At 50.7% G+C, this 27,794-nt stretch overlaps 2 protein-coding genes across 4 annotated transcripts; one reads left to right on the forward strand and one right to left on the reverse strand.

Annotated features, from left to right (window-relative positions):
- Positions 1–504: 504 nt before the first annotated feature.
- On the reverse strand, positions 505–1,880 carry MTERF4 (mitochondrial transcription termination factor 4). Its single transcript, XM_054166266.1, has 3 exons — positions 1,467–1,880; positions 1,211–1,395; positions 505–1,124 (listed from the first exon to the last, which is right to left on the reverse strand). The coding sequence occupies exons 1-3, from the start codon at positions 1,810–1,812 to the stop codon at positions 753–755; spliced, it is 903 nt and encodes a 300-aa protein (XP_054022241.1). The 5' UTR covers positions 1,813–1,880; the 3' UTR covers positions 505–752.
- Positions 1,881–6,799: 4,919 nt separating this feature from the next.
- PPP1R7 (protein phosphatase 1 regulatory subunit 7) lies at positions 6,800–26,828 on the forward strand. Of its 3 annotated transcripts, none has more exons than XM_009906374.2 (11): positions 6,800–6,906; positions 7,571–7,648; positions 7,816–7,938; positions 14,510–14,565; positions 15,540–15,605; positions 16,552–16,682; positions 17,486–17,648; positions 21,931–22,047; positions 22,506–22,610; positions 24,726–24,812; positions 26,139–26,826. In XM_009906374.2, exons 2-11 carry the CDS (start codon positions 7,606–7,608, stop codon positions 26,313–26,315), a joined length of 1,068 nt encoding a protein of 355 aa, XP_009904676.1. In that variant the 5' UTR covers positions 6,800–6,906; positions 7,571–7,605; the 3' UTR covers positions 26,316–26,826. The 3 variants fall into 3 exon arrangements, with proteins under 3 accessions (XP_009904676.1, XP_054022691.1, XP_054022690.1); XM_054166716.1 differs by having other exon boundaries at positions 24,761–24,812; positions 26,139–26,253; XM_054166715.1 differs by lacking the exon at positions 15,540–15,605 and having other exon boundaries at positions 26,139–26,828.
- The last annotated feature ends 966 nt before the right edge of the window (positions 26,829–27,794 follow it).

Here is a 27,794-nt window from a genome sequence, read left to right on the forward strand (position 1 = left end):
AAAGCCATGACCAGCTGGTCAGCGTGCTGCTCCCCTCCTGCCTGGGCTCTAGCTCTGCTCCCAGAAGAGGAGGGGGAGGGAAGTGCCTTGTTTTCCTCCAAGGTTGACTGATCTGGTGGCAGCCCCCCCTGCTGCAAGGTTAGCACAGGTGTTCTACCTCCCCCCCTGCCTGAGAAGCCAGCCCTTTCCTGGATAAGCAAGGCAAGGGGAAAGGCAGAACAGCTTCTGCTATTGGGGAGGGAGGTTTTGGGCCTGTGGTCAGAAAAGCCTTTGCCTCTCTACCTGGTCAGCCACCAGACCCCCATGAAGGGAGAGATTTGCCATGGGACAGTCCACTTTCAGCACCTGTGGGCCCATAGCCACAGGACAACATAGTTCTTATGCAAGCCAGCCCAGCAGCTTCCACCTCTCACCCCACAACCAGCACAGTACGGAATGCAGCTGGCAGGTCCTTACCTGGCCTTGGAAATTAATTAGCTCTTTTTTTTTCCTTTTTTTTTTTTTTTAAATAAAAACACTTTATGGAAACTGGATAATTTTAAAAGTAATTGATTGATAAGGAGAAATGAGGTGGTTGTATTCAGAAATGAGATCTATTGCTGCCCCTTAGCAGGGCCCTGCACTCAGAGCCCTGCAGCGGCCAGGACTTGTGGCCGTTGGGGGGCAGTGGGAGTCCAGAGTGGCCACGAGTGCAGTGGGGCAAGGGACTACACGAGCAGGGTAGAGCTTGGGTACCATGGTCTCTCACCTCCTCATTTCCAGGCTGTTTTACTTGTTTCACTGTCCAAGACATCAGTTTCCTCTGTGTATAGTGCATCACCGTCCTCCTCTTTCTCTTCTTCATCCTCCTCCTCCTCCTCCTCCTCCCTAGCCAGCAGCTTCCTGAAGACCTCGTACTCCTCTGGGGTGGCACAAGCTAAGCTCTCCAGGAATTCTTTCTCTGGTAGCTGAAGGATGGTCTTCAGTTTTGGGTTACTGGTTTGGGTCTGGCCTTTGCACGGGGTCTGGTACAGCCCCCGCCTCTCCAGGAAGCTGTGCCGGTTCCTGAGCTCGGCGAAGGGCCTTTGGAACAGCCGGGCCTTCACCATCTCCTTCTGCTGAACCCCCATCCTGAAGTAGGCATACTGCGGGCGGGACAGGGGGGTAAGGCGGGGCCCTGGCCCCGCCGGACACGTTCCCAACGTGCGACCCTGCGGCGGGCAGCACTCACCTGGAAGTGGTGGTGGAGCAGGCGCGGCTCCTGCAGCAGCACGGCGGGGCTGGTCCCCAGCACCTCCCTCAGCTGCTCCGCCGTGAACAGGCACTGCTCCCGCAGCAGCCGCACCGCAGCCGCCATCCGCCGTCGGGGCACGGTGAAGAGCTGGGGGCAGCGGCTTACCGCCCGCTGCAGCTGACCTGCGGACACCACGCTGAGCGGGCCGGCCGGGGGCAGGACCGACCCCGTCGCCGCCGCTCAGCCGCCCTACCTTCAGCGAGTCCCAGGCGCCGCAGCTCCTCGGCCCGCGCCCGCAGCCGCTCCGTCGGCAGCTTCAGCAGCGCCGGGCTCCGCTCCAGTAGGTCGAGGGCGGCCTCGGTGCTGAGCCCCAGCAGCAGCAGCTGCGCCGCCGCCGCCTCCCGCCGCTGCGGGGAGAGCTGCGGCTGCAGCCCGAGGAGTCGCCGGGCCTGCTCCTCGCTGAAGCCCACGGGCCTGGGCCACGGCCCCGCCGCCTGCCCACAGCCGCGGTGGGGGCGCAGCCCGGGAGCGGCGGGGAGGCAGCGGGGCCCTGGGCCCCATCCCGCCCGACCGCAGCACCACAGCACCCGGCCCGCCATGGCCCCGCCGCCGAGAGGAGGAGCCGGAGCGGCCCTGCCGCGCTCCGCCCTTGGAGGGGTCACGGCGCAGCGCCTGGCGCCGTGCGAGGCCGAGGCTGGTACCGCAATGAAGCTACGGAATGGATTTTATCATGTAAGCATACCATGGCTGGGTTGGAAGGGACCCGAGAGATTATCTATTTCCAGCCCCCTGCCCTGGGCAGGGACACCTCCCACCAGCACAGGCTGCTCAGGGCCTCATCCAGCCTGGCCCTGAACCCCTCCAGGCAGGAGGCAGCCACAGCCTCCCTGGGCAGCCTGTGCCAGGCTCTCCCCAGCCTCACTCTCAACAATTTCTTCCTCATCTCCACTCTCAGTCTCTCCTTTCCCAGCTCAAAGCCATTGTCCCACGTCCTGGCACTCCCAGCCTTGTCCAGAGTCCCTCCCCAGCTCTCCTGGAGCCCTTCAGCTGCTGGAAGCTGCTCTGAGGTCTTCCTGGAGCCTTCTCCAGGCTGCACAGCCCCAGCTCTCCCAGCCTGTCCCCACAGGGGAGGCTCTGCAGCCTCTGATCATCCTCATGGCCTCCTCTGGAGCCTCTCCAGCAGCTCCAGGTCCTTCTTGTGCTGGAGACCCCAGAGCTGGAGGCAGTGCTGCAGGTGGGCTCAGAGCAAAGCAGAGGGACAGAATCTCCTCCCTGTGCTGCTGCTCTCCCTGCTCTGGCTGCAGCTCAGCACACAGCTGCCTGCTGGGCTGCCAGTGACCCTTGCTGACTCCTGGGGATTTTGTCACCAACTGACACCCCTGAGGTCTTCTCCTCCAGACTGCTCTCCAGCCACTCCTTTCCCAGCTTGGATCTGTGCTTGGCATTGCCCTGACCCAGCTGCGGGACCTTACACTTGACCATCTTGAACTTCATGAGGCTGGCTTGGGCTCAGCTCTGAAGCCTGGCCAGGTCCCTCTGGATGGATGCCTTCCCTCCTGCATTGTCACCTGGGCCACACAACTTGGTGTCATCTGCAGACTTGCTGAGGGTGCCTTGATGCCACTATCCATGTCACTGACAGAGATGTAAAATTGAGGCATTTTCAGCAATGACAGTGTTTTCATCCTTCATATCTCTGTGAAGGGTGCTGTACCTGGAGATGCTCGGGAAAAACGTGGACATGGCACTTTGGGACATGATTTAGTGACCCTAGAGGTGTTAGATTGACAGCTGGACTAGATTTTGAGGTCTTTCCCAACAAAATCAATTCTATGACTCTATGACCTATAATATATATTCAGAGATTAAGCTAGAGAAGTCATCCACGGTGCCATTTGAGTGCTCCTGGTTTTCTTTGGTGAGGATGAAATTTGTTAGGATTTTGAATGCTTATGCCAACAACTTCCTGCCTTCTTCCTTTAAGCTTAACACAATTGAGGTAGGCTTTGAATAGCAGCCATAATAATGATTTCATGATTCTATGACTCAAGCTGAAAGAGGAGGAAAGAACTAGGTGTTACTACACAGAGGTGTGCTTCTGGATAATCGCTGTGGCATCACAGCAACCTGACAGTCACATTTTGGCTTGTTCAGACATGAGATAAACAAGACAGAGATCCTAATTTTGGTAACCAGAAATGAACCCAGGCCTGCCTGGCAGCATTGCTGAACTGGGTGTTACAGTGTTGGCAAGCATTTGGGTGGGCTTTTTTCCTTTGGTTTTGGTTGTTTGGTTGGTAGTTGTTTTGGTTTGTGTTTTGTTTGCAAGCATCAGAGCTCACTGTTGTAATCCTGCAGGACTCTATTTTAATGCCAGCTTCACTTGGAGGGTCCTTTGATTTCTCCAGAGGATATTACTGTGTGTCTCTGCTACTGCAGGATGACAAAGAATTTAAGAGTCAAATTTGGTATAAATTATACAGCCATTCCTAAATTCCCTTCTTCTTTCTGCATGATTCATGCTCTAGTGCCATAATTAAGAATAGCATCAGAACTATATCACCTTGGAGACAATCGTGATCCCCAACACTGTACATTGGAGCAAGAAAAGCAGATGGCTGAAGGAGAAGAGTTTCTATTTATAACACAAAGCTCCCTCTGCAGAAGACTACTGTGCAGGTTTGGAGTACCAAAGCACCCCTACAAACTCAAGGTGGGTTTAGGAAAGGGCTTCTCCATCAGAAGTCTAAAAGAAGTGTTGACTGCAGTTTGTGAATACTCACTGCACAGCAGACTTAGAGAGGGTGCAGCACTTTGGCTACCATCTTCCATCAGCACCCCAGGCAAGGGGAATGTGGACATAGCAGTGGCTTTACCAAGTGCAAAGTAATTCCTGCATACCTCAGAGCAAGGAATTTACTCCAAAACGTATGAAGGGGACTTAATGGGGAATTGCAGTTGTTGTTTACTGTGTCCAGCTCTGGGGCCCCCAACACAAGAGAGACCGGGAGCTGCTGGAGTGGGCCCAGGAGAGGCCACAAAGATGATCAGAGGGCTCCTGTGAAGACAGACTGGGAGAGTTTGGGCTGTTCAGCCATCAGACTTGATGTGGCCCTGAGCCTTGGGCAGCCTGCTCTAGTTGGAGGTGTCCCTGCTGACTGCAAGGGGGTTGGACAAGATGCCCTTTGAGGATCCCTGCCAACCAATGCAATCTGTGAATCTGTGAACAAAGGATAGTTCAGCTCTCAGATGAGCTCCTGACTCACACTAAACTCCCTCAAGTTATTTTGCATGATGCCATATTAAACTTATTTAAATTCCTTACAAAGAGGAGAGCCTTATACTCCTGTAACCAACCTAAACCAAGCACTGATCTAAGTGTGGCTTTTAGTGGGGTCTGGGACAACTTCCCTGTACTTTTCTTTCATAACAGAGGAAGGGAGCTGTGAGAGTTGGGGCTGTTCAGCATGGAGAGGAGAAGGTGCCAGGGAGATGTTAGAGCAGCCTTCCAGTACCTGAAGGGGCTACAAAAAATCTAGGAAAGGAGATTTTACAAAGGCTTGTAGTGAGAGAACAAGAGGGAATGGATTGAAGCTGGAAGAGGTGAGCTTTAGATTGGAGATGAGGGAGAAATTCTTTCCAGTGAGGGTGAGGAGACACTGGAACAGGTTGCCCATGGAGGTCTAAATCTCCCCTCTCCCAGTTTAAAGCCATTGTCCCTCATCCTGGCACTCCCAGCCCATGTCCAAAGTCCCTCCCCAGCTCTCCTGGAGCCCCTTCAGCTACTGGAAGGCTGCTCTAAGGTCCCCGTGGAGCCTTCTCCAGGCTGAGCAGCCCCAGCTTCTTAAGCCTGTTGTTGTAGCAGAGGTTCTCTAGCCCCCTGATAATTTTCATGCCCCTCCCCTGGACCCACTCCATCAGGTCCATGTCTTTATTGTGTTGAGAGCTCCAGAGATGGATACAGTACCCCAGGTGAGGTCTCAGCAGAGCAGAGCAGAGGGCCAGAATCACCTCTCTTGGCCTCCTGGGTGCTTCTTTTGATGCAGCCCAGGATGCCATTGGCCTGGGCTGCAAGCATGCACTGTTGGCTCATGTCCAGCTTCTTATCCATCAGCACCCCCAAGTCCTTTTCTGTGGGGCTGTTTTCTATCACCTCATCCCCCAGCCTGTGGTATTGTCTGTAGCACTGATGAAAATATTAGACAGTACAGGTCCAAGTACGGCCCCCTGAGGGACACCGCTTGTCACTGATCTCCATCTGGACTTCAAGCCATTGATTACAACCCAGCAGATTCCTAATCTACTGGGCAGTCCACCCATCAAATCTGTATCCCTCCAATCTTCCTGTCCTTGTTTAGAAAAATATTTCTTGACTAGTTAATACATATTTTTAATCAAAAGAAATGGTTTTAATATATAGATAAAAAGGTCTGCAAACACAGTGTTTTCCTTGCTGCTTTTGTGTCTTGTCTCCTTGCCTCAGGAAAGCTTAAGGCATTTTCTCTCAGCACAATGACCGTGCCAGTTCTTGCATCCAGTGACAAGTGCTCCTCAGAGCTTACTTAACGGATGTCCCGTGGGGTTCCACCTCAGCAAACGTATTCGGTGTTTTCACACTGCGGGTGGCGAAACACTGGCCCAGGTTGCCCAGAGAAGTGCTAGATGCCCCATCCTTGGAAGCATTCAAGGTCAGGTTGTCTGGGGCTCTGAAGAAACTGACCAGGTTGAGGATGTGCTTGCTCACTGAAGTGTGGTTTTGCTACATGACCTCTAAAGGTCTGTTCCAGCTCAAACCATTCTATGACTCTGTGATTCCTCTGCTCCATTTTTCTGTAGTCCTCTCCCCAGTGACCACACCATCACATTCTGCAGCTGGGCTGGCTCAAAAACCCACTTGGAAGTTATTTACCTCCAGTCTCTCTGGAACAGGTTGGGAAAAAGGGATGTTTCAATGCGATTCCAACAGCTATATACATCCTGCCTATACATCCATGGCTGTAGAAATGGAGACGTAAGCAAAACGACCATTTTTTCCCATCTGCAGTGTCATGCAGATCCTCTAGATGAGTTCTTCCTAACTCTGATGACCACATTTGTTCGTTGCAAAAGCGGAAGGAGCAGCCAGAATGGCTGGTCTGCACTGGGAGGAGGTGAGAAGCAGAGCTGCAAAAATAGCAGTTTAGTTTGTTAGAGGAAGAGACTGTTCTCCAATCAGAAAATGTTTACCTGCAGTCTTCATGTCAAGGCTTTTATCATTGTTACGTGATCTTGACAGAATGAGTTTACGAATGACAGTGATTCCTTGGAATGGCTGGAGCTTAGAATCAGTGCGCTTAGCAGACGTTTCGGTTCAATCCTGGATTTCACGGAATCAAACATAGATACAGATTGAGATTAGATTTAGATTTTCCGCCTCCGTATCCAGTTGAGGACATCGTTCTGTCCCTCCCGCCAGGGGGCACTACGGCTCTCATGAGGCCGTGGGGCCCGCATGCGCACGAATGTGCGGGGTCCAGCGGGGCGCCCCACCCCCTCGGCGCACCGCCTGCAGGGCTTGATTGGCTGCGGCACGTCACCAGTGGTGGGCTTTGATTGGCTACGATGGCTGCCGAGGCGGTTTCCGGCAGGGGGCGGTGAGAGGAGAAGCAATATGGCCGCGGGGACCGGAGAGGGACCGCAGGAGATGATGGAAGGTGAGAGCTTGCTGCGGAGATCGAATCGGCTCGCCGCTCCGGCAGCGCCGTTCGGCGGGATGGCTGCGGGAGGTGGGGCTTGGGGGCCCTCCGCGGCCCAGCAGGCCCCGGCTGTGCACGCCGAGGGCGGCTGCCCCGCGGAGAGCGGGGCCCTGGCTGGCCATTCAGCTATGGGGGGTGGGACGCGTGCCGCTTGGGGCATGGCGTGATGCTTTCCCCCTCCTTGGGGGCTCCATGACAAAGAGGTGGAGGAAGAGGTCGGTTTGTGACCGTGACGCAAAAAGCTAAGGATAATACGTCAAAAATACCTTGCGTGACGTCGCGCTTTCAGAAGAGAGTAAATAACGGAGCGGGGGTGGGTGGCGGGGGGAAGGAGGAGTGAGGAGCTTCAGGCCCTCACGGTCAGGGTGACCCATCAGAGTTGTGCCTGGGTAAATGGTGAAGGGATCTCACAGGTTGTTCTGGGGAGGCAATTGCTTTTATATGCAGAGGTCTTTTCAATTATTATTTTTTTTTAATGCCTTCACTTTTTTGTGTCATTGGTACTATTGTACATGGTACTGATTTTTTTCTGAAAGCCTTTAAAATGTAATAGTTCTAATTCCATTTCCATAATCTTTGGAATTGCACTTCATTGATCTAAGAAATTTCCTTTTTCCTCCAGTCTTCTTCCCAGATTGTTGGTTTTAGGAAGATGTGATGGGAGGAAAAAGTGCATCCAAAATCAAAGTAGAAACAAGGGGTAAGAGGCCTTTTACTTAAGACTAAACCTTTCATTTAGTTAACTTAGGATTTCTACTAACTGCGTAGTGGTAAATGTGAACCCTGGTTATTATGTCTGCTTGCTACTCCTTCCCCTCAACTCTCTGCTGGAAATAGCCTAACTCTGCTGCTCTGGCTCTTACGCAGTTGATAAACGGATCGAGTCGGAGGAGTCGGGGGACGAAGAAGGGAAGAAGCAGGCAGTGCGCTTAGTGACAGACCTCAGCCAGCAGAGCCTGAGGGATGAGCAGAACGGCGAGAACTCTGCAGGTACCTTCCCCACCTGCTTGGTGGCCTCAGGAAGTGTCTGTCTCGCCTGCACAGTAGCGTGCGCGTAGCAGCCCTTTGTGTTTCTTGTGGCTGCCTGGTCATAGACTCATAGAATGGTGGAGGGTGGAAGGGACCTTTGACGCTCGAGCCCAACACCCCTGCCAGAGCAGGGTCCCTCAGGGCAGGTCGCACAGAGATGTATCCAGGTGGGTTTGGAAAGTCTCCAGAGAAGGAGACTCCACAGCCTCTCTGGGCAGCCTGCTCCAGGGCTCCAGCACCCTCACAGTGAAGAGGTTTCTCCTCGTGTTGAGGTGGAGCTTCCTGTGTTCCAGTTTGTGTCTATTGACCCTTGTCCTATCACAGGACACCCCTGAAAAGAGCCTGGCCCCTTCTTCTTGACAGCCAGCTTTCAAATATTTATAAACATTAGTAAGATCTCCTCTCGGTCTTCCGTCCTCCCGATCGCACAGCCCCGGGTTTCTCAGCCTGATGGTTGTAACAGTATTAGTGAACAAAGTAGATCTGCCCTAGAGCAATGTTCTTTATAAATAAACAAACTGTAGCGTTCTCATTGATACAATGAAACTGACTTCTTTTTATGGAGCCCCCGATACCAGACCTTTTGCCTTTTGTCCTCCCTCTTTATTTATCCATCCATTTTGGAGAACTCTTGTACAAATCTTTAGTGTTGAAATGCAGAGCAGTTTTGTTCCTTCTGGTTTTTGGTGGATGCAGTAACTTTCTGTGGAAGGATGCTGGAAACGTTCTTTAGAAACAAACCTAAGCAGCCTTTCAGAATCCTGATTTAGTGTATTCATTTTTTTACCCAAAGCCTTGTCAGATCCTTTTGGAGGCAAAGTTCTTGATCTTGTTGGAGAGGACCCTGCTCACTGCAGGGGGCTTGGACAAAATGACCTTTGAGGGGAAGGTTGGAGTAGGTGATCTCTAGGGTCCCTTCCCACCTAAGCCATTCTGTGAAGGGTTTGCTTCTCAGTAGCTTGCATAGAATTAGTCAGAGCAGATCTGTTTCTGAAGACCCGATGCGGTCTGGGCTTCCGGTGCTACCCAGCACTGGGGGATGAGATAGTGTCTGTTTCATAGGGATGTCCATGCCACTGTTGCTGCTGTGGAAAATGAAATTAAATAATGCAGCAAATTTGTATCCTTTTTTTACTGTGTATCTACTGAGCCTTCCCAATCGTAGCCTTGCCCATTAGAGTTTGCAAAAGGAACTTGCAAACTACTAAAATTATTATGAAAATTAAAAAATCTTGTTTCCTGATTAAATGAACTCTTAACCAGCTCTCATTCACTGTTGACTGTAAAGAAACCTCTATAAGTTAAAGAAGTGTACACCCTGTACATCTGAAACACTGCCTGGTTAATGCACCTGTGCAGGTCAGGCTGTCACAGTTCCCTTCACATGCCTGTAACTTGGAGCCCTCGTTCAGGTGGTGTCATTTAGCTGGGTGGTTGAGGTTCTATTTTGTATGTTGTTCCCCTGGAAATGATGATACTAAAGAAATACCTCAGGTGATGTGCTTTCAATTCAAATGAAAGCAGAAAAAAAATGTTCAGTAGGCATAAAGGAAAACACATGGGGGTATTGATTAACGAGAAGCTTGCTGAGAGCACTCATGCAGACTGGCAGGCAGCTGTGCGCTGGGCTGCAGCCAGAGCAGTGTGGTCAGCATGGCAGGAGAGGGGATTCTGCCCCTTGGCTCTGCTCAGACCTCACCTCCAATCCTGCCTCCAGGTCTGGTGTCGCCAGCATGAGAAGCACAGAGCTGCTGGGGAGAGTCCAGATGAGGCCACAGAGATGATCCAAGGACTGGAGCAGCTATGCTGTGAGCACAGGCTGAGGGAGCTGGGGCTGTGCAGCCTGCAGAGGAGAAGGCTCCAGGGGCACCTCAGAGCTGCCTGCCAGGACCTGAAGGGATCCTGCAGGAAGGCTGTAGAGAGACTTTTGCTGAGGGAGTCTGAGCCAGGCCAAGGGGAAATGGTTTGGAGCTGAGGCAGAGCAGGGTCAGAGTGGAGCTGAGGAAGGAGCTCTTCAGTATGAGGGTGGTGAGTCTCTGGAACAGGTTGCCCAGGGAGGCTGTGGATGCCCCCTCCCTGGAGGTGCTGGGTGAGGCCTTGAGCAACCAAGTCTGGCTGAGGTCTCCTTGCGCATGGCAGGGGTTCAAATAGATGATCTCCGAGGTCCCTTCCAACCTGAGCCATTCTGTGATTTGCTTGCTGAATTACACTGAGTTCTATTTAACTTAATGATTGTATTGTTACTTCTTCCAAACTCTTAGGATTTTGTAAACTTCTGCTAAAGCAGAAGCCAAGCAGAGGAATACTTTTGGAATGCTTGAGTTAGCTTCTACAGCCAGATTTGAGTTTCTCAGCTGAAAGGAAAACGAGGAGTTTTCCACATATTTCACAGAAGATCGTGAGCAGAAGGAGCTCAAGCAGCTGAATGTTCAATTTCATTATTCAATAGTGAATTCCAATCTCTGAGGGACAGAATTCTTCAAGGAAGTGGCTCTGTTTAGAAGGCTTCTAACTTAGCCATTGATAATATTTTTTCATCCATTTTAAGTTAAAAAAGCGCAGCTAGGCCCTGAGTGGCTGTAAATGCTTGTGATGCTGTGAAGTTACGTAATGAATTACAGGATTTGGGTTTCCTGAATGCTGTGAGGTGGTGTTTTCCCCACATCTGCGAAGCTCTGTAGCTTGCAGGCACAAAATTCACTCAGGTAACTGTACTGCCAGAGCAGTGTTTGCTCTCTTGAGAAACCTGCTGCATTAAAAACTGTGGGCTGAAGTGCTGTTTGCTTGCTTACTGCATGCAAGTGAAATTGTGCTTCTGTTTGTAAAGTGATTGTAGAAAGGTCAGTGTAAGGTGTGTTCTGTCTACGTGGCTCATAAATGTGTTGGTTGGCAATTGAGGCTGTTCAGCCAGGAGAAGAGAAGGCTCCAGGGAGACATTAGAGCAGCATTCCAGTACCTGAGGGGCTCCAGGAGAGCTGGGGAGGGACTTTTGACAAGGGCTGGGGGTGCCAGGATGAGGACAATGGCTTTGAGCTGGCAGAGGGGAGAATGAGACCTGCTGATTCAGCAAAGCTTATGATAAATTCATAGAATGGGTTGTGTTGGAAGGGACCTTGAAGATCATCTAGTTCCAGCCCCCACATTCCACCAGACCAGGTTGCTGAAGGCCTTGAACACCTCCAGGGAGGGGGTAAGGAAGGCTGTTGCAAACAGGACAAAGCAGAGCCCGTACCTGCACGCTGAGCACAGTCAGGTTTGTCAGTGCATCCAGGTTCTGCAGTTTGGTGATTTTGTTCTTCCCAAGGAACAGGCTGTCAAGAGTGGCCAAGGTGTCGATGTTTTCAATCGCCTGCAACGTGACAACAGGAGACATTCACTGCTGTGATATACAACTCCAGCTTCTTCCTGTGCCTGGCATTTTGTAGCCTTGGCCCCTGGAGCTGCACTCCTGAGAAACAAGCCTGGGAATCCAGCACAAGGTGTGCACGAGGCAGGGCCCCCGCCATGACCCAAGAGCAGAGTTAAGTGCAGTGACAGCAAACCTCAGCCAGTGTGACAGATGGCTTGTGGCACTTTTGACTGATTTTGTTTTAGTGAGGGTGGTATTGCTTTGTCCCAGGTGCAGCCTCCACTGGCCAGGTAGCAAGAGCTGAGGATGAGCAGGCTCAGAGAACGGTGACAGTGACATTCCCCGAGCCATGAGGTGTATCCAGAGCAACAATTGCTAACTTGGGAAGCATGAATCTGTCACTGATCAGCAGTGATGGCATAGCACAGGCAGAGACAAACTGTTCAGCTTCTCTGCACAACAGTTCTGCATATCCTGTTCTGGTGCCCCCAGCAAAAGCAGGGCACGAGGCTGCAGAAGAGGGTCCAGGAGGGCACCAAGATAATCGCAGAGGGCTGGAGAACCTCCCCTGAGGGGACAGGCTGGGAGAGTCGAGGCTGTTCAGCCTGCAGAAGAGAAGGCTCCATGGAGACTCCATCCTTCCAGTACCTGAAGAGGCTCCAGGAGAGCTGGGGAGGGCCTTTGGACAAGGGCTGGGAGTGCCAGGACGTGGGACAATGGCTTTGAGCTGGGAGAGGGGAGACTGAGACTGGAGGTGAGGAAGAGATTCTTGAGAGTGGGTGTGGAGAGGGACTGGCACAGGCTGCCCAGGGAGGCTGTGGCTGCCTCCTGCCTGGAGGTGTTGAAGGCCAGGCTGGATGAGGCCCTGAGCAACCTGTGCTGGTGTGAGGTGTCCCTGCCCATGGCAGGGGATTGGGACTGGATTACCTCTGAGGTCCTTTCTAACCCAACCCATTCTGTGAATCTATGAATTGATGGGACTGTGAATTTTCTAGCACCACTTCTGTTTCTTGTCTGGGAGGGAAAGCTTCGTTCGCCATTCTCTGGCCTGTATTGATTGATCTGTGTTGTCGGTTCGCTGCTCGCTCTGCCTGCTCCACGGGTAGTGTTTTATACACAGTACGCCAACTGATGGAGAGTTGGCCTTGTTAGGTCAATGCAAGTGCCTCTGTGTTTAGATTTAAATTGCTTTTGTTTCACTGAAGTCAATGCATGTGTTTTGTGTGATTAGGTTTGAACTGGAGTCCTGCACTACCAGGACTGGTTGCTCAAAGCCATACGGCAAAAACAGGAGAGGGTAACCCTTCTCCATATCCTGGAGCAGAGCATTTAACATGTTGCCACAACCAGATGTGTGTAAATCTCTGATAACACACGGAATCTTATAGAGGAACCTGCCAACCAAGCAAGGTCAAAGGTTTATTTTCTTTTACTTGATTTTGTTGCTGGTTTGGAAGTTTGTTTGTTTGGGTTTTTTTTACTGAATACATGACTGGTTCTACTTTTGGACAGCTTTAAGGAGAAGGTCCTTCACCATGAGCACTAGCTTACTGCTAAAACAAATTAGTACAAGGCAAATAGTTTGGATTTTTCATGTGGTATCCGAAATACCTGTTCTTCTGCATCTGGGCTATGTTCCTGTTGGCTGTAAATTCACCTGGGGTGCCTGCTTGGCATGGAGGACTTTGGTGCTTGGGGCCTTAGCACCCTACAAATCAAAGAAATGTATCCTTGGTGGCAGCAACATAGAGTATCCCACTCCCTGCTGAAGTGCATAGCTCCTGATGGAGAAGAAAGGTGTAAAAATGCCAGTGTTATCCATTGGTAGAATGCTGGCAGGCAACATTCTATGGTCCTGTGATATATGTTGTGCATGTCAGTTCTGGTGCTATTTCTGTGCTGCCATTTAATGTCACCAAGGCTACCAGCTCATTTTGCATCCCCCAAATACAATTTATGCTCCCTGCTAACTGATGCTATGAAGAATATTAAAAGGAGTGGTGAAGGATTGCTTTTCAGTCTTGTGTGAGTTACCTCAGTTAGTGCCTTTTCAGGTTGGAATGCCCAGGCAAGAGCAAATTCAGCAAGGGAAATGATGGTGAGTGGAGCTATCAAAAAGAGTTTGATGGCAATATTAAAAATCGTAATGCTTGTGCTCTCCATCCTTAAATTGGTGTTTACAGTGCCAAGGAGCAGTTATGGGACAGCTGGCATTCACAAGAATGTTGTGGTGTTAGTACAAAAATGATTGTTACTTCTGGGTTAATGAGTGAGCTTGCCTGTAGTGACACAAGAGTTAATGCAAAGCCTTTGGGATCTGCCTGTAATTAAAGTTCTTGGGGGTTTTGGCAGTACATACAGAGCTACACATGTGAAGTGCTTGCGTGTTCTAGGTCCGGTTTGTGAAGTTGAATTAGGCTTCCTTTGGAAATTGATGCAAACAGCCTTCAGTAAATGGGAATCGGGTATGAATTATTCAGCATGATTTTATCCTGTAGACTTCACTCCCTCTTGTGCTGCGGCAGCAGCACAGCAAATATCGGGCTGTCTTCCAGAGCTGGAAAGGCATTTCACAACACTGTAGTGTGATAGCCAGTGTTTTCTAGCATATTAGTGAGTTCAGGCAAACAAAAGAAGGGAGATTGGTGCAAAATTATGCACAGCATTGACATAAATACTGCCAGTTTATGAAAGAAAGCGGAAGAGTGGGGTTGCTGAGTTAGAGTTACTTGGTCATTCCTGGTACTAGCACTAGACAGTTTAGATCCCTTCTTGGTCATGTTTTCTTAGGTAGGAGGAGGGGTAGAGACAATTTTGAATCATGTCTCTTCAGAGGCATGCTGGCCCTAACTGTAAAGCAAAGGAATCCTGCCCATGGCAGTCTTAAGCCAACAGCGCTCAGCAGCCCTGCAGGCGGGCTGAGGAAGGTGCTGCTCGCTCTTTTGCATCTAGGCATCATCAAATTCTGTTCTTTAGAAAGCTTGTTTTTTCACCATGACTAGCTGTCACAATGAGAATCAAAATAGGCAAAATGTATTTTTAATGTGGCAGAATATCTGAACTGTGTGGTGTGTTTTTTCCTCTGAGAAGCGTTTGCTCCCTTTATCTTCCTGAATGGAAGCCATTGTTTCCTTGCCTTTAGCAAGCAGCAGAAGTTTATAAAGTATTTTGCTTCTTCTGCAGGAGAAGCAGAGACACCAGTGGACATGGAGACAATTAGCCTGGACCCAGAAGCTGAGGTAAAAACAGGTTTTTGTCCTTATGGGCTTTATAGGGTGGGAGGAAGAGGTAGGCAAAGGCAAGTATTGAAACCTCATTAGAAGATCTAATTCTCCCAAAGGTGCTGGCTACTACAGTCTTTCCCAGAACTGGTTCAGAGCCTTTAGAGGTGAAGTGGAAGTGTTTTATTCTTAATCAGCAGCTGAAACATTTTGTCTGTAGCTTAGAATTGCAAATGAAGCTTGCAGGTGCTGAAAGTGAGGCTGTGCTGCAGGCATTCTGGATGGGCTGGGAGCTTTTGTGGGAGTGTCTAATGAACTGCTTGCTGCTGTCAGCCCTGTGGGTTAGAATCGTAGAATCACCTGGTTGGAAAAGACCTTGAGATCATTGAGTCCAGCCATAACCTAGCATCTTCCTGTACACAGCTGCAGCCCCTTAAACCAGCCCCTGTGCTTTGGTCCCTGCAGCCTTGTGAGCCTGTTAGCTGGGGAGTTCTTGAGCTTGGGAGGGGAAGTGCTTGGTTTTTATTGGACTGACTGACCAGCAAAATGAACATCTGGGGCTGGGCAGTGTAAATGTGAACTGGATCAGGTCATAGCCACTGCAGAGCTAACTTTCACAGAACCACCAGATTATTTGAACTGTCACTGCTTCCTGGTCATCTGTGGCCTCAAACTGGAAATAGCAAGGTGTGTTCCTGTTAAGCCCTAGCAAAGTGGGCAAGAGAATTTTATGCAATACTTTATTCATGCTTGACAGCAGAATTTCTCTGGTTCAGTAAATTCAGAATGTACTGCAGAAGGTTTCCATGTTTGAGACCACTCAGGAGTGAGTTGTGGCCTTTTTGCAGAGGCTGCGTTCGCAGTTGACAAGTTTAGGCCACAGGCTTATACAATCTTGTGCCAAACCCCATCTTCACAAGCCCTTTGAAGTGAAGTTTTAATGAACAACGTTGTTTTGAAGCACCTGCTGGATTCCTCCATTTCTCTTTCAGGATGTTGACTTGAATCATTTCCGAATTGGCAAGATTGAAGGATTTGAGGTGCTCAAGAAAGTGAAGGTAACGGTCCTGAGGAGTGGCTATGGGAACTGGAGATTTTGCATACCTAACCTGTAAGAGGACAGATAGAGCACTCTTTTTGGCTGAGATCCTAATGAGTTCACTTCATGTGTAACTGAAGAAGGTAGTTTTACCTCTTTGTCAAGTAGTAGTACAAACCCTGGGGTTTTGCAAGTTCTTATTGGAAGTGGATGAGAGACAATGCGTGAGGACTCGTCCTGAGACATACATTCAGGTTTAACATAGCTGGAGCAGCTCTGTTATGAGGACAGGCTGAAGGAGCTGGACTTATTCAGCCTGGAGAAGACTCTGAGAGGATCTTGTAACTGCCTTCCAATATCTGAAGGGAGCCTACAGGAAGGCTGGGGAGGGACTTTTCATGAGGGTGTGTAGAGACAGGACATGGGGGAATGGTTTGAAGATGAGGGAGAGTAGGCTTAGGAAGCTCTTCCATAGGAGGGTGGTGAGACTCTGGAATAGGTTGCCCAGGGAGGCTGTGGGTGCCCCCTCCCTGGTGGTGTTCAAGGCCAGGTTGGATGAGGCCTTGAGCAGCCAAGTCTAGTTGAGAGGCATCCCTGCCCATGTCAGGGAGGTTGGAGTAGATGATCTTTGAGGTCCCTTCCAACCTAAGCCATTCTGTGATTCATGTAGATTGGAAAGGACCTCTGGAGGTCTGTCGTTAACCTCTGCTCAAAACATGTTGCTTAAAGCCTTCTCTGGTGAAGCTCCTTAATATTTCCAGCCTCTCTGGGCTGCTGTTAACAGTGTCTGACCATCTTTGTGCTAAAATAGATTTCCTTTGTTAGAAGTGAAATAAGAAAAGGTTCTATTTTAAAATACCAACAAAACTGAAGGGGGAAGGTTGGGGGGGAAGCCCCAAAAGGCGTTCCATGCTGTGGCTCATGCATTTTTCCTGTTTGCTTTTACCCTTCTCCCCAACTCTCAGACTCTGTGTCTCCGCCAGAATCTGATTAAGCGCATTGAAAACCTGGAGCAGCTGCAGACCCTGCGGGAACTGGATCTTTATGACAATCAGATTCGGAAGATTGAGAACTTGGAGTCTGTGGTGGAACTTGAGTGAGTCTGGGGGAATTACTAAAATGAGATTGAGGGTGGTTTGCCACTCACTGAGTTACTCATGCTGTACTTGTTCCAGTGCTTACCATCCAGGCCTTCCTTGTGATTCATTTGGGTGCTCTGAGCAGGAAAATCTGTTCTCCACTGATACTAAACCTGTGCAGTAAGCAGTCAGCTGTAAAGGAAATGCGCTGTGTAAAGCAGCAAGTGTGGTAGGTGGGTGCAGTTCCTGTGCAGGTGTGGAAGTGCTCAGGACCCCCTTGCTCTTGGTAGCCAGAGCTCTGTATGACAGCTTTCTATTCCTGCAAAAAATGGCAGGAGATTTCAGGTGACATGAGGACTGTTTTGGAAGGGTGTCAGGGAAGGAGTTTCTGGCAGGTTTTTTTCCCAGTCTCTGGCAATTGTTTGATCACTCGGAGACCTGACCTACTTCTCATGCTTGCAGGAGGCTTTGGTGTTGTCCTGTCACAGGCAGATCTTGTAGGCAGAGATCTTTCCCAAGGAATATGAATTAGCTTCCTCCCACATTGGCGGCTCCACTGCTGGACAAAATAATGTCTGTCATCTGCATGCATAACAGATCACTTCCCCTCCCCCCCCCCCCCCAGTATAGAAGTAGTTTGAAAGCCATTGTAGTTGTCATTTCTGATCAAAAGAAATGACACTTAGGCCCTTTAGCCTCAAGGCCTAGCAAAGTGCTTGATCTCTGCAGATAGTGAGGTTCCCCACCAATTCACAAGCGGCGCTTCCAGAATCGTCCGTGCGTGGTGGACTGAGGAAACCTTTGGTTTGTTTTCCTTCAGGATCCTGGACATCTCCTTTAACATTCTGCGGCACATTGAGGGACTAGATCGGCTCACTCAGCTGAAAAAACTGTTCCTTGTCAACAACAAAATCAGCAAAATAGAGAATCTGAGCAACTTGCAGATGCTACAGATGTTAGAGTTGGGATCCAACCGAATTCGGGTAGGCTTGCTCTGCGTGACGATAGCTGAAGAATTTTGAGCTCTGTGGCCCGGGGTTAGCCTTTTCTGAAAGTGCAGTGCATTGACCTTTGCTGGTGATTGTGTTCTCTCTTGTCCTAATGATTTAATGTCTAATTGCTTATTGCTGCACATCCTGGATCCTTGAATTAAGTATGCACATAGTACTTGGCTACTAGATCACTGTTGATGAATTCTTTCCTGCATCCCTTGTGTGTTTCCCTTTGCAGAGTGTGGTTTTCATCTGACAGAGAGCCAAACCTACCCAAAGTAGCAATTGCTGTTTTCCCTTCCTGGAGTCAGGCACTGTGTCCACCAAATTAGTGAATGCACATTTAATCCTGTAATTGATAACTGCTGCATCAGTCTCTCTCAGAACAGGATTTACTTGAGGCTTTGCTCTGGACTCCACTGTACCATGCTAACTGCTTTTCATAGAATCACAGAATAGTTTGGGTTGCAAGGGACTTTAAAAATCATCCAGTTCCAGCCCCCGTGCCATGGGCAGGGATACTTTCCTCTAGATCAGGTTGCTCAGGGCCTCATCCAGCCTGGCCTTGAACATCGCCAGGGAGGGGGCAGCCACAGCCTTTCTGGCCAATGTGGGCTGTTTAAAAGGGCTTGTTGGGACAGGATGAAGGGCAGTGGTTTGGAACAGGAACAGGGGAGATTTAGGTTGGGCATCAGGAAGAAGTTCTGCACAGTGAGGGTGGGGAGACATTGGAACAGGCTGCCCAGGATGTGGTTGAGGCCTTGTCCCTGGAGACATTCAAGATAGAATAGAATTAACCAGGTTGGAAAAGACCTTCAAGATCATCAAGTCCAACCTACAATCTAACACCATCTAATCAACGAAACCATGGCACCAAGTGCTTCATCCAGGCTCTTCCTAAACACCACCAGTGATGGTGACTCCACCACCTCCCTGGGCAGCACATTCCAATGGCCAATCTCTCTTTCTGGGAAGAACTTCTTCCTAACCTCCAGCCTAAACCTCCCCTGGTGCAGCTTGAGACTGTGTCCTCTTGTTCTGGTGCTGCTTGCCTGGGAGAAGAGCCCAACCCCCACCTGGCTACAACCTCCCTTCAGGGAGTTGGAGAGAGCAAGAAGGTCTCCCCTGAGCCTCCTCTTCTCCAGGCTAAGCAACCCCAGCTCCCTCAGCTTCTCCTCCCAGGGCTGTGCTCCAGACCCCTTCCCAGCTTTGTTGCCCTTCTCTGGACACCTTCCAGCATCTCAACATCTTTCCTAAACTGAGGAGCCCAGAGCTGGACACAGGACTCAAGGTGTGGCCTAATCAGTGCTGAGCACAGGGCAGAATGACCTCCCTGCTCCTGCTGGCCACACTGTTCCTGATGCAGGCCAGGATGCCATTGGCTTTCTTGGCCACCTGGGCACTCTGCTGGCTCATGTTTAGCCTACTATCAGCTGCTACCCCCAGGTCCCTCTCTGCCTGGCTGCTCTCAGCTGCTCTGACCCCAGCCTGTAGCACTGCCTGGGGTTGCTGTGGCCAAAGTGCAGCACCTGGCACTGGGATGTGCTCAATCTCCTGCCCTTGGCCTCTGCCCATCTGTGCAGCCTGGCAAGGTCCCTCTGCAGAGCCTCTCTACCCTCCAGCAGATCAACTCCTGCCCCCAGCTTGCTGTCATCTGCACATTTACTGATGATGGACTCAATGCCCTCATCCAGATCATCAATAAAGATGTTGAACAGGATGGGGCCCAGCACTGATCCCTGGGGCACACCACTGGTGCCTGGCTGCCAGCTGGCTGTGGCACCATTCACCACCACTCTCTGGGCTCAGCCTCCAGCCAGTTCCTAACCCAGCTCAGAGAGCTGCTGTCCCAGCCAGGGGCTGACAGCTTGGCCAGCAGTTTGCTGTGGGGGACGGTGTCAAAGGCCTTGCTGAAGCCCAGGCAAACTACATCCACAGCCTGCCCCACATCCACCAGGCAGTCACCTGGGCATGGAAGGAGCTCAGGTTGGTGAGGCAGGACCTGCCCTTCCTGAATCCATGCTGGCTGGGCCTGATCCCTTGGCCATCCTGCAAGTGCTGTGTGACTGCACTCAGGATGACCTGTGCCATAACCTTGCTTGGCACTGAGGTCAGGCTGACAGGCCTGGAATTCCCTGGCTCATCCAACCGGCCCTGCTTGTGGGTGGGCACCGCATTGGCCAGCCTCCAGCCCTCTGGGGCCTCTCCAGTGAGCCAGGACTGGTGAAAAATGATGATGGAGAGTGGCTTGGAGCTCATCTGCCAGCTCTCTCAGCACCCTAGGATAGATCCCATCCTGTCCCATGGACTTGTGGGGATCCAAGCGGCTAAGGAGGTCTCTAACTACCTCCTCCTGGATCACAGGGGAGCTATGCTGCTCCCTGGCTCCATCTGCCAGCTCTGCAGGCCAGCTGTCTGGAAGACATTCTGTCCTGCTATTAAAATTTGAGGCAAAGCATGTGTTAAGTACCTCTGCCTTTTTTGTTGTCCTTCACAGCAGAGGCCAGGCTAAGCTCTAAATGGGCTTTTGTGCCTCTTAATTTTTTTTCCTACATGACCTAGCAACATCCTTAAGCATTCCATGGGTCACCTCTCCTTCCTTCCCAAGATGACACCTCCTCTTTTTTTACCTTAATTCCCTCAGAAGCTCATTGCCCATCCAGGCTGTCTCTTCTGGGGCTCATCTCTGGCACATTGGTGCAGCCTGCTCTGAGCCTTCAAGAGTTCTTTCTGGAAGCAGCTGCAGCCCTCCTGGGCCCCTTTGTTTTTAAGGGCTGTTTCCCAAGGTACCTTCTGAGTTAGTTCCTTGTGTAACCAGAATCTGCCCTTCCACAGTCCAGAGTGGAGGTTTTGTTGCTGCCCCTCTTAGCTTGACTGCATATTGAACACAATTATCTCATGGTTACTGGACCCCAGACAGCCTCCAGCCACATCTCCCACCAGCCCTTCCCTGTTGGTGAAGAGGAGGTCAAGCAAGGCCTTACCCCTGGTAGGCTCACGCAGCACCTGGGATAAGAAGCTGTCTTCCATACACTCTAAGAACCTCCTAGACTGCCTCCTCTCTGCTGTGTTGAGCTCCCAGCAGATATCAGGCAGGTTAAAGTCACCCATGAGAACAAGGTCTGGTGATCTTGAGACAGCCTCTAGCTGCCCATAGAATCATTCATCAACTTCTTCGTCCTGGTTGGGTGGTCTATAACAGACTCCAACCAGGATGTCAGCCTTGTTGGCCTTCCCTCTAATTCTCACCCACAGGCACTCAACCTGGTCATCCTTCATCTCTAGTTCCATGGCATGTAGATCCTCCCTGATGTACAGGGCCACCCCTCCACCCTTTCTCCCTGGTCTGTCTCTCCTGAAGAGCCTGTGGCCATCAATTACAGTACTCCAGTCATGTGAGCCATCCCACCACATTTCTGTGATGGCATCTACATCATAACTTTCCTGCTGGAACAAGGCTTCCAGCTCCTCTTGTTACCCGTGCTGTGTGCATTAGTGTACATGCACTGATTTCAACCCCTTCCCCCTTCAAATCTAGTTTAGAGCCCTGTCAATGAGACCTGCAACTCCCTTCTTAAAACCCTTTTCCCTCTGTGGGATAGGCTCTTCTCATGTGCTAGGAAAGCTGCTTTGAAGTCTCCGTGGAGCCTTCTCTTCTGCAGGCTGAACAGCCTCGACTCTCCCAGCCTGTCCCCTCAGGGGAGGTTCTCCAGCCCTCTGTGATTATCTTGGTGCCCTCCTGGACCCTCTTCTGCAGCCTCGTGCCCTGCTTTTGCTGGGGGCACCAGAACAGGATATGCAGAAATGTTGTGCAGAGAAGCTGAACAGTTTGTCTCTGCCTGTGCTACGCCATCACTGCTGATCAGTGACAGATTCATGCTTCCCAAGTTAGTAATTGTTGCTCTGGATACACCTCATGGCTCGGGGAATGTCACTGTCACCGTTCTCTGAGCCTGCTCATCCTCAGCTCTTGCTACCTGGCCAGTGGAGGCTGCACCTGGGACAGGGACAAAGCAATACCACCCTCACTAAAACAAAATCAGTCAAAAGTGCCACAAGCCATCTGTCACACTGGCTGAGGTTTGCTGTCACTGCACTTAACTCTGCTCTTGGGTCATGGCGGGGGCCCTGCCTCGTGCACACCTTGTGCTGGATTCCCAGGCTTGTTTCTCAGGAGTGCAGCTCCAGGGGCCAAGGCTACAAAATGCCAGGCACAGGAAGAAGCTGGAGTTGTATATCACAGCAGTGAATGTCTCCTGTTGTCACGTTGCAGGCGATTGAAAACATCGACACCTTGGCCACTCTTGACAGCCTGTTCCTTGGGAAGAACAAAATCACCAAACTGCAGAACCTGGATGCACTGACAAACCTGACTGTGCTCAGCGTGCAGGTACGGGCTCTGCTTTGTCCTGTTTGCAACAGCCTTCCTTACCCCCTCCCTGGAGGTGTTCAAGGCCTTCAGCAACCTGGTCTGGTGGAAAGTGGGGGCTGGAACTAGATGATCTTCAAGGTCCCTTCCAATCCAAACCATTCTATGAATCTATGAAATCAATCACAGTAACATGTAAGCCTGTTGTTTGTAAGGACCCCAAGAAGACAACTTTCAGGCTGCAGCTTTTGGTGGGAGCGTCAGAATCTGATTCTTGTACACTCAGAGCCCCGAGACCCCTGGACCTTCCTTGTGCATTGGTGGTACAAAGCTCAAATGAGCTGAGCTCATGAGATCAGTGTGCACCCAAGCAGACCGTTTCCCCTTCCCAGCCATGCTTCACAGAAAAGCCTTTTCTTCAGCCAGTCTCTTGGGGTTTGGTTTGTTTGGATGTCCTTAAAGCTCTGCCTCCCTTTCAGAATAACCGCCTGACCAAGATCGAGGGGCTGCAGAGCTTGGTGAACCTGCGTGAGCTGTACCTCAGCCACAACGGCATCGAAGTCATCGAGGGACTGGAGAACAATGTGAGCAGGCTCTTGCTAGCTGTGACTGACCTGTTGCCCTGAGCTGCTCTTAATCAGTAGCTATGCTTTTCTGGAAGGTTTTGTTCCTCAGCTTTCTCCACTCATATGTGGGGTTCTGAGTCCCTTGAAAAGACCTCAAAGATCCAAGTATTTGTTGTGTTAAAGTACCTTGTGTAAGTGAAGCTCCTCCTTGTATTGTAAATTGGTTTTGTGGTGAGGTGAAGCACAAGATGCAATTAATGCAGGAGCCTGGCTCATGCCAGGACACAGAGGTGTTTGGGCAAGTCCGGAGGAGGGCTGCAAGGATGATCCAAGGACTGGAGCAGCTCTGCTGTGAGCACAGGCTGAGGGAGCTGGGGGTGTTCAGCCTGGAGAGGCGAAGGCTCCAGGGGGACCTTAGAGCTGCCTTTCAGTACCTGAAGGGCTCCTGCAGGAAGGCTGTAGAGAGACTTTTCCTGAGGGTGTCTGAGCCAGGCCAAGGGGGACCGGTTTGGAGCTGAGGCAGAGCAGGGTTGGAGTGGAGCTGAGCAAGGAGCTCTTCGGTATGAGGGTGGTGAGACTCTGGGACAGGTTGCCCAGGAAGACTGTGGATGCCTCCTGTCTGGGGGATGTTCAAGGCTTGGATGAGGCCTTGAGCAGCCAAGTCTAATTGAGAGGTGTCCCTGGGCGTGGCAGGGAGGTTGGAGTAGATCATGTCTGAGGTCCCTTGCAACCTGAGCCATTCTAGGATTCTGTGTCCTCATGCCCTAACTGCTGCCTCCAGAGGAGCCGAGCACCCCAAGCCTGCTTTCCCCCACACACAAGGTCTTGCACTGAGCAGTTTGCAGAGGAGATAATGACATTCCCAATTTGCTTAGGGAAGAGAGAGAGGGGAAAAAAGAAAGAAGGAAAGCAGGCTAAGTGATGCCTGCCCTGGCTATTCAGCTGCTGCTGATCTTGCCCCCTCCTCCAGGAACAATGTAAACCTAATGATCCTTCTAGCACCCTATAACGAAAGCTAATAAATACCTAAGGGGTTTGCTTGAACAAAGGACCTTGGCACAGGCCATAGGAAACCCCTAGCCGGCAGCTGGTATGGGGGAAGACCAAGTAGCAGGACATGGGTTGCCTACCTGAGATCCCCCCCCCCAGCTCAGTCCCTCTGTGCTCTCTGCCTGGTTTGCTGCTCCCCTGGGTGTTTCTGGGGTGAGGGGCTTTTGACGAGGGCTCGTAGTGACAAAAGGAAGTGGAATGGCTATGAGCTGGAGGAGCAGAGATTTAGATTGGAGATTAGGAAGAAATTCTTTCTAGTGTGGGTGGGGAGGCACTGGAACAAGCTGCCCAGGGAGGCTGTGGATGCCCCTTCCCTGGAGGTGTTCATAGTCAGGTTGGATGAGACCTTGAGCAACCTGGGCTGGTGGGAGGTGTTGACGGGGGTTGGAACTGGATGGTATTTAAGGTCCCTTCCATCCCAAACCATTCCGTGATTCTGTGATCTTCAGCCATGGAAAGGCTGCTGCAGCCTTTTACACAGCAGTTTGTAGGTAACTCTCAGTTTCTTTTGATAGGACATCAACTGGAGGTGGAAGTAGGAGGGAATGAGCTGTGGCATGTGGCTTTCCTTTGTGTTTGGATCCATTTGAAGGAGCCTGTAGCATTTTCATTCTCGCCCAACAGTAGATGATATTGTCAGAGAGCAGAGACAATCTGGAACTTAGCTGACTCTGTGTAAGGCAGAAAAAATGCTTTTTCTGGAACCCTTGAGTTCCCTGCTGCAAAAAGTTTGTTCAGGTCTGCTGCTGAAGAGGACATTTGTGATCTGATTTTTAATGGAGCACTCTGCTTCATGTGTTCTGAGGAAAGGCTCACTCTTTAGGAGCCCTTGGCTGTCAACTGCTGTCAGACTAGTGATTGCTTTCATTTTTGTCATATGGCTTCTGGGCTGTCAGTAACCCAGCTTAATTAAAAATAATGGTCCTTGCTATATACATAAGCAGGGAGAGTTCTTGCGCTGCATGGAAACAGCTGGCAATAATTTTTCTTTGTTTCCCACAGTTTCCAGCTCTGGGCTTGAAAAAGTGGGAGAGAGGAGATGGGAAGAAATTTGGTCTAATGTTTTTGTGTTTGCTTGTCTAGAACAAGCTCACAACGCTGGACATTGCATCCAACAGAATCAAGAGGATTGAGAACATCAGTCACTTAACAGAGCTGCAGGAGTTCTGGGTAAGCATAGAATGGAACTGTCCCTGGAATGTCCCTACAGCAAGTGAACAAAAACCTTCTGGTGAGGAGCAATGGGAGGGTGGTGTACATCTGTATCTCTGAGTAAGCTCAGACTCACAGATTGCACTGGGTTGGGAGGGACCCTCAAAGGTCATCTTGTTCAACCCCCTTGCAGTCAGCAGGGACACCTTCAACTAGATCAAGCTGCCCAGGCCCAAATGGAATTTGATCTTGAATGTCTCCGGGGATGCCCCCTCGCTGGAGTTGTTCCAGGCCAGACTGGATGAGGCCTTGAGCAGCCTGGGCTGGTGGGAGGTGTCCCTGCCCATGGCAGGGTTTGGAGCTGGATGGTCTTTAAGGTCCCTACCAACCCGCTCTATGATTATCTGCCACGCAGCAAACGGTGCACAAAGTTTCCACTTGACTGTGGATGGCCAAGGTGAGGAAGTTGTTCTTGAATGGGGACACAGCTGATCCATTGGTGTGGGTTTTTATTATATTTTGTTGTTGCTGTTGGTGTTTCAAGGTGATACTGCTTTAGTCACTGCTTCTGCATCCAAAAGCAAAGGATGGCTGAAGTGTCCAGGTTGCCAGCAGTTGGAGCATCATCCCCTTGTATGGGAATTCCTCTGCAGTGCCAACAATGAGGCACCTCCTAGGCTTGATCCCTGGATCAGGGAGCTTGGCACTTTCTGGAGCGTAGGAACAGTTTTGGTGGGAAAGCGATGTGAAGGGGAGAGGCAAATGCCACTTTTCACATCAGTTTGGGACCATTTTTAATGTTTCCTGGGAAATCATGAAAGTAAAGATTTCACAGTGTAAGAAAATCTTGGCAGTAAACATTTCTAGCCCTCAAATGTGCAGTGGATCAACTGGGACACTGTTGTAAAGAGACTGTCTCGATGTCTTGCAGGGTGTTTTATCCTAATTCATAGATCACAGAATGATTGGGTTGGAAGGGACCTTAAAGATATCCAGTTCCAGGCCTCTGCCATGGGCAGGGACACCTCCCACTAGACCAAGTTACTCGAGGCCTGGATATACTCTCAGAGGGGTGTAGCCTTTGATCACTACCCCAGGACAGTGTAGGGATGGACAGCAAGGGCCTGCCTGGAATGTCTGACAGGAAAGCGCAGCTGGGAGGTTCCAGGGGAAGAAGGGTCACGTAGCCAGGGCCATCTCACATGTGCATGAAGACTGTACAGTGCCACCGCCCTGGGCTTGTAGAAATCCTCCTGTGCGGTGGCTCTGTGGTGAGGTTGCTGCTAACCAGGCTTAGCTTGCAAGTATCTGTTGGTGTGAGCCTCCCCTGTATGTGCCGTGCAGATGAATGACAACCTGGTGGAGAGCTGGAGTGACCTGGATGAACTGAAAGGAGCCAAAAACTTGGAAACCGTCTATCTGGAGCGAAATCCCTTGCAGAAGGATCCCCAGTACCGGCGCAAAATCATGCTGGCCCTCCCCACTGTCCGGCAGATTGATGCCACCTTTGTTCGATTCTAAACCTCCTGCTGTCCTCCTTCCTGCCCTCCTTGGAGAAATGTCCCAGCTGGGTTTTTTATCCACTTAACCACACAGCCCAAGTCTACAGTACACTGTCACAGAGCAGATGGTCAAGAAAAAGCACTGAGTACCAGATCTTGTGTACGATGCACTCATTGTTTTTGAGATGTTGTTGTTATTATTATTAAATCTTAATATGGAGACTTCTCTCCGTTTCTGCCTCTTGCTGGTGGGGGAGGTTTGGCCAGCATCTTTGCCGCAGACTGAAGTCACCTGGAGCCACTTGCTGACTTCTCTTGGCTCTGTGACACAGCTTTGGGTTAGTGACATCCTTGCAAACATCACTGCCAGATCCAGTCACAGTGGTGGTCTGTCAAAGGATGAAAGGATGGGGAACACCGTTCATGTGGGGCAGAGTCAGAGAGAGACACCCCTCCAAGTCACCCTCAGAGCTGCATCCGCTCCTTCTGCTCTGTCAAACGATAGAAAACTACAAGAAGAAATAAATGGGAAGGGTGATTGATTGAAAATTTGCTCTTGGTGGTGCTTTGATTCATTCTGATCTGTGGTGGATTTGAATCTTTGGAAGCCTGGAATGAATCCCTTTGTCTTCAGCAGGAGATCAGTAGCATTAAACAGGACAATGTGACACTGTGAAAATTTTGGAGGTTCCATTTGTGGGCTGTTTTCCCTTTACATGCCCAGCCCAGCTCTGCTGTGAATTAAGATACCACAGAAGTTGCTGGAGGTGGTCAGGTGACACTGGGCTTCATGGTGGAAGCTGCACCCCACCATGCTGCTGAACTGGGGTGATTCACCTCATCCTGCTGCAGGTACGTGCTTTTGGAGGTCCTGGAGCCCCCTCATAGCTTCAAGATCACTCCTTGGGGTCTATCAGAGTAGCAGCCTCTTGGCTGCCCCAGTGGCCAATCCCTGCTGCACACCCCCATGTTGCCCTCTGGGCTGCGGCCTGGTGGCCTGCCCATTGGTGGGCAGCACCTTGGAGGCGGAGCTGGGCTTTAAACGAGGCGGCAAAAAACAGCAGAAGCTTTTCTTCTGCAGGGATGAGGTAAGCATGGTGCTTTATATTTACGTGGCACCCCAAAATTCTTGTACCAGGCACCCTCCAGGATGCAGGGGGATCCCTACTGCCCCCTCAACGACTCTGCAAATCTCTCACAAAACAAAGGAAATTGGGGCTAGGCTCTTCAGCTTACAACCTGGAGTGTTTTGCTTTGTGTGCTATTCAGACGAGTAAGTGCTCTGGTTGAAAACTGCATGGCTTGCTCCTGTGTCCTACCTTTTCCTGTCCCACTGTCCCCTTGTGTCACACCTTTTGTAGCCCCCTTTTCCCTCCTCCTTTTCAGGTCCCCTTCTGTTCCTCCTTTCCCCATCCCCCTCTGTTGAATCTTTCTCACCACCCTGCATCCCTCCTTTTCCAATCCCCCTCCCCCTGCTTTTCATGTCACCCTGTGGCTC

Source organism: Dryobates pubescens, chromosome 13, assembly GCF_014839835.1.
Source record: "Dryobates pubescens isolate bDryPub1 chromosome 13, bDryPub1.pri, whole genome shotgun sequence".
NCBI classification, from domain to species: domain Eukaryota; kingdom Metazoa; phylum Chordata; class Aves; order Piciformes; family Picidae; genus Dryobates; species Dryobates pubescens.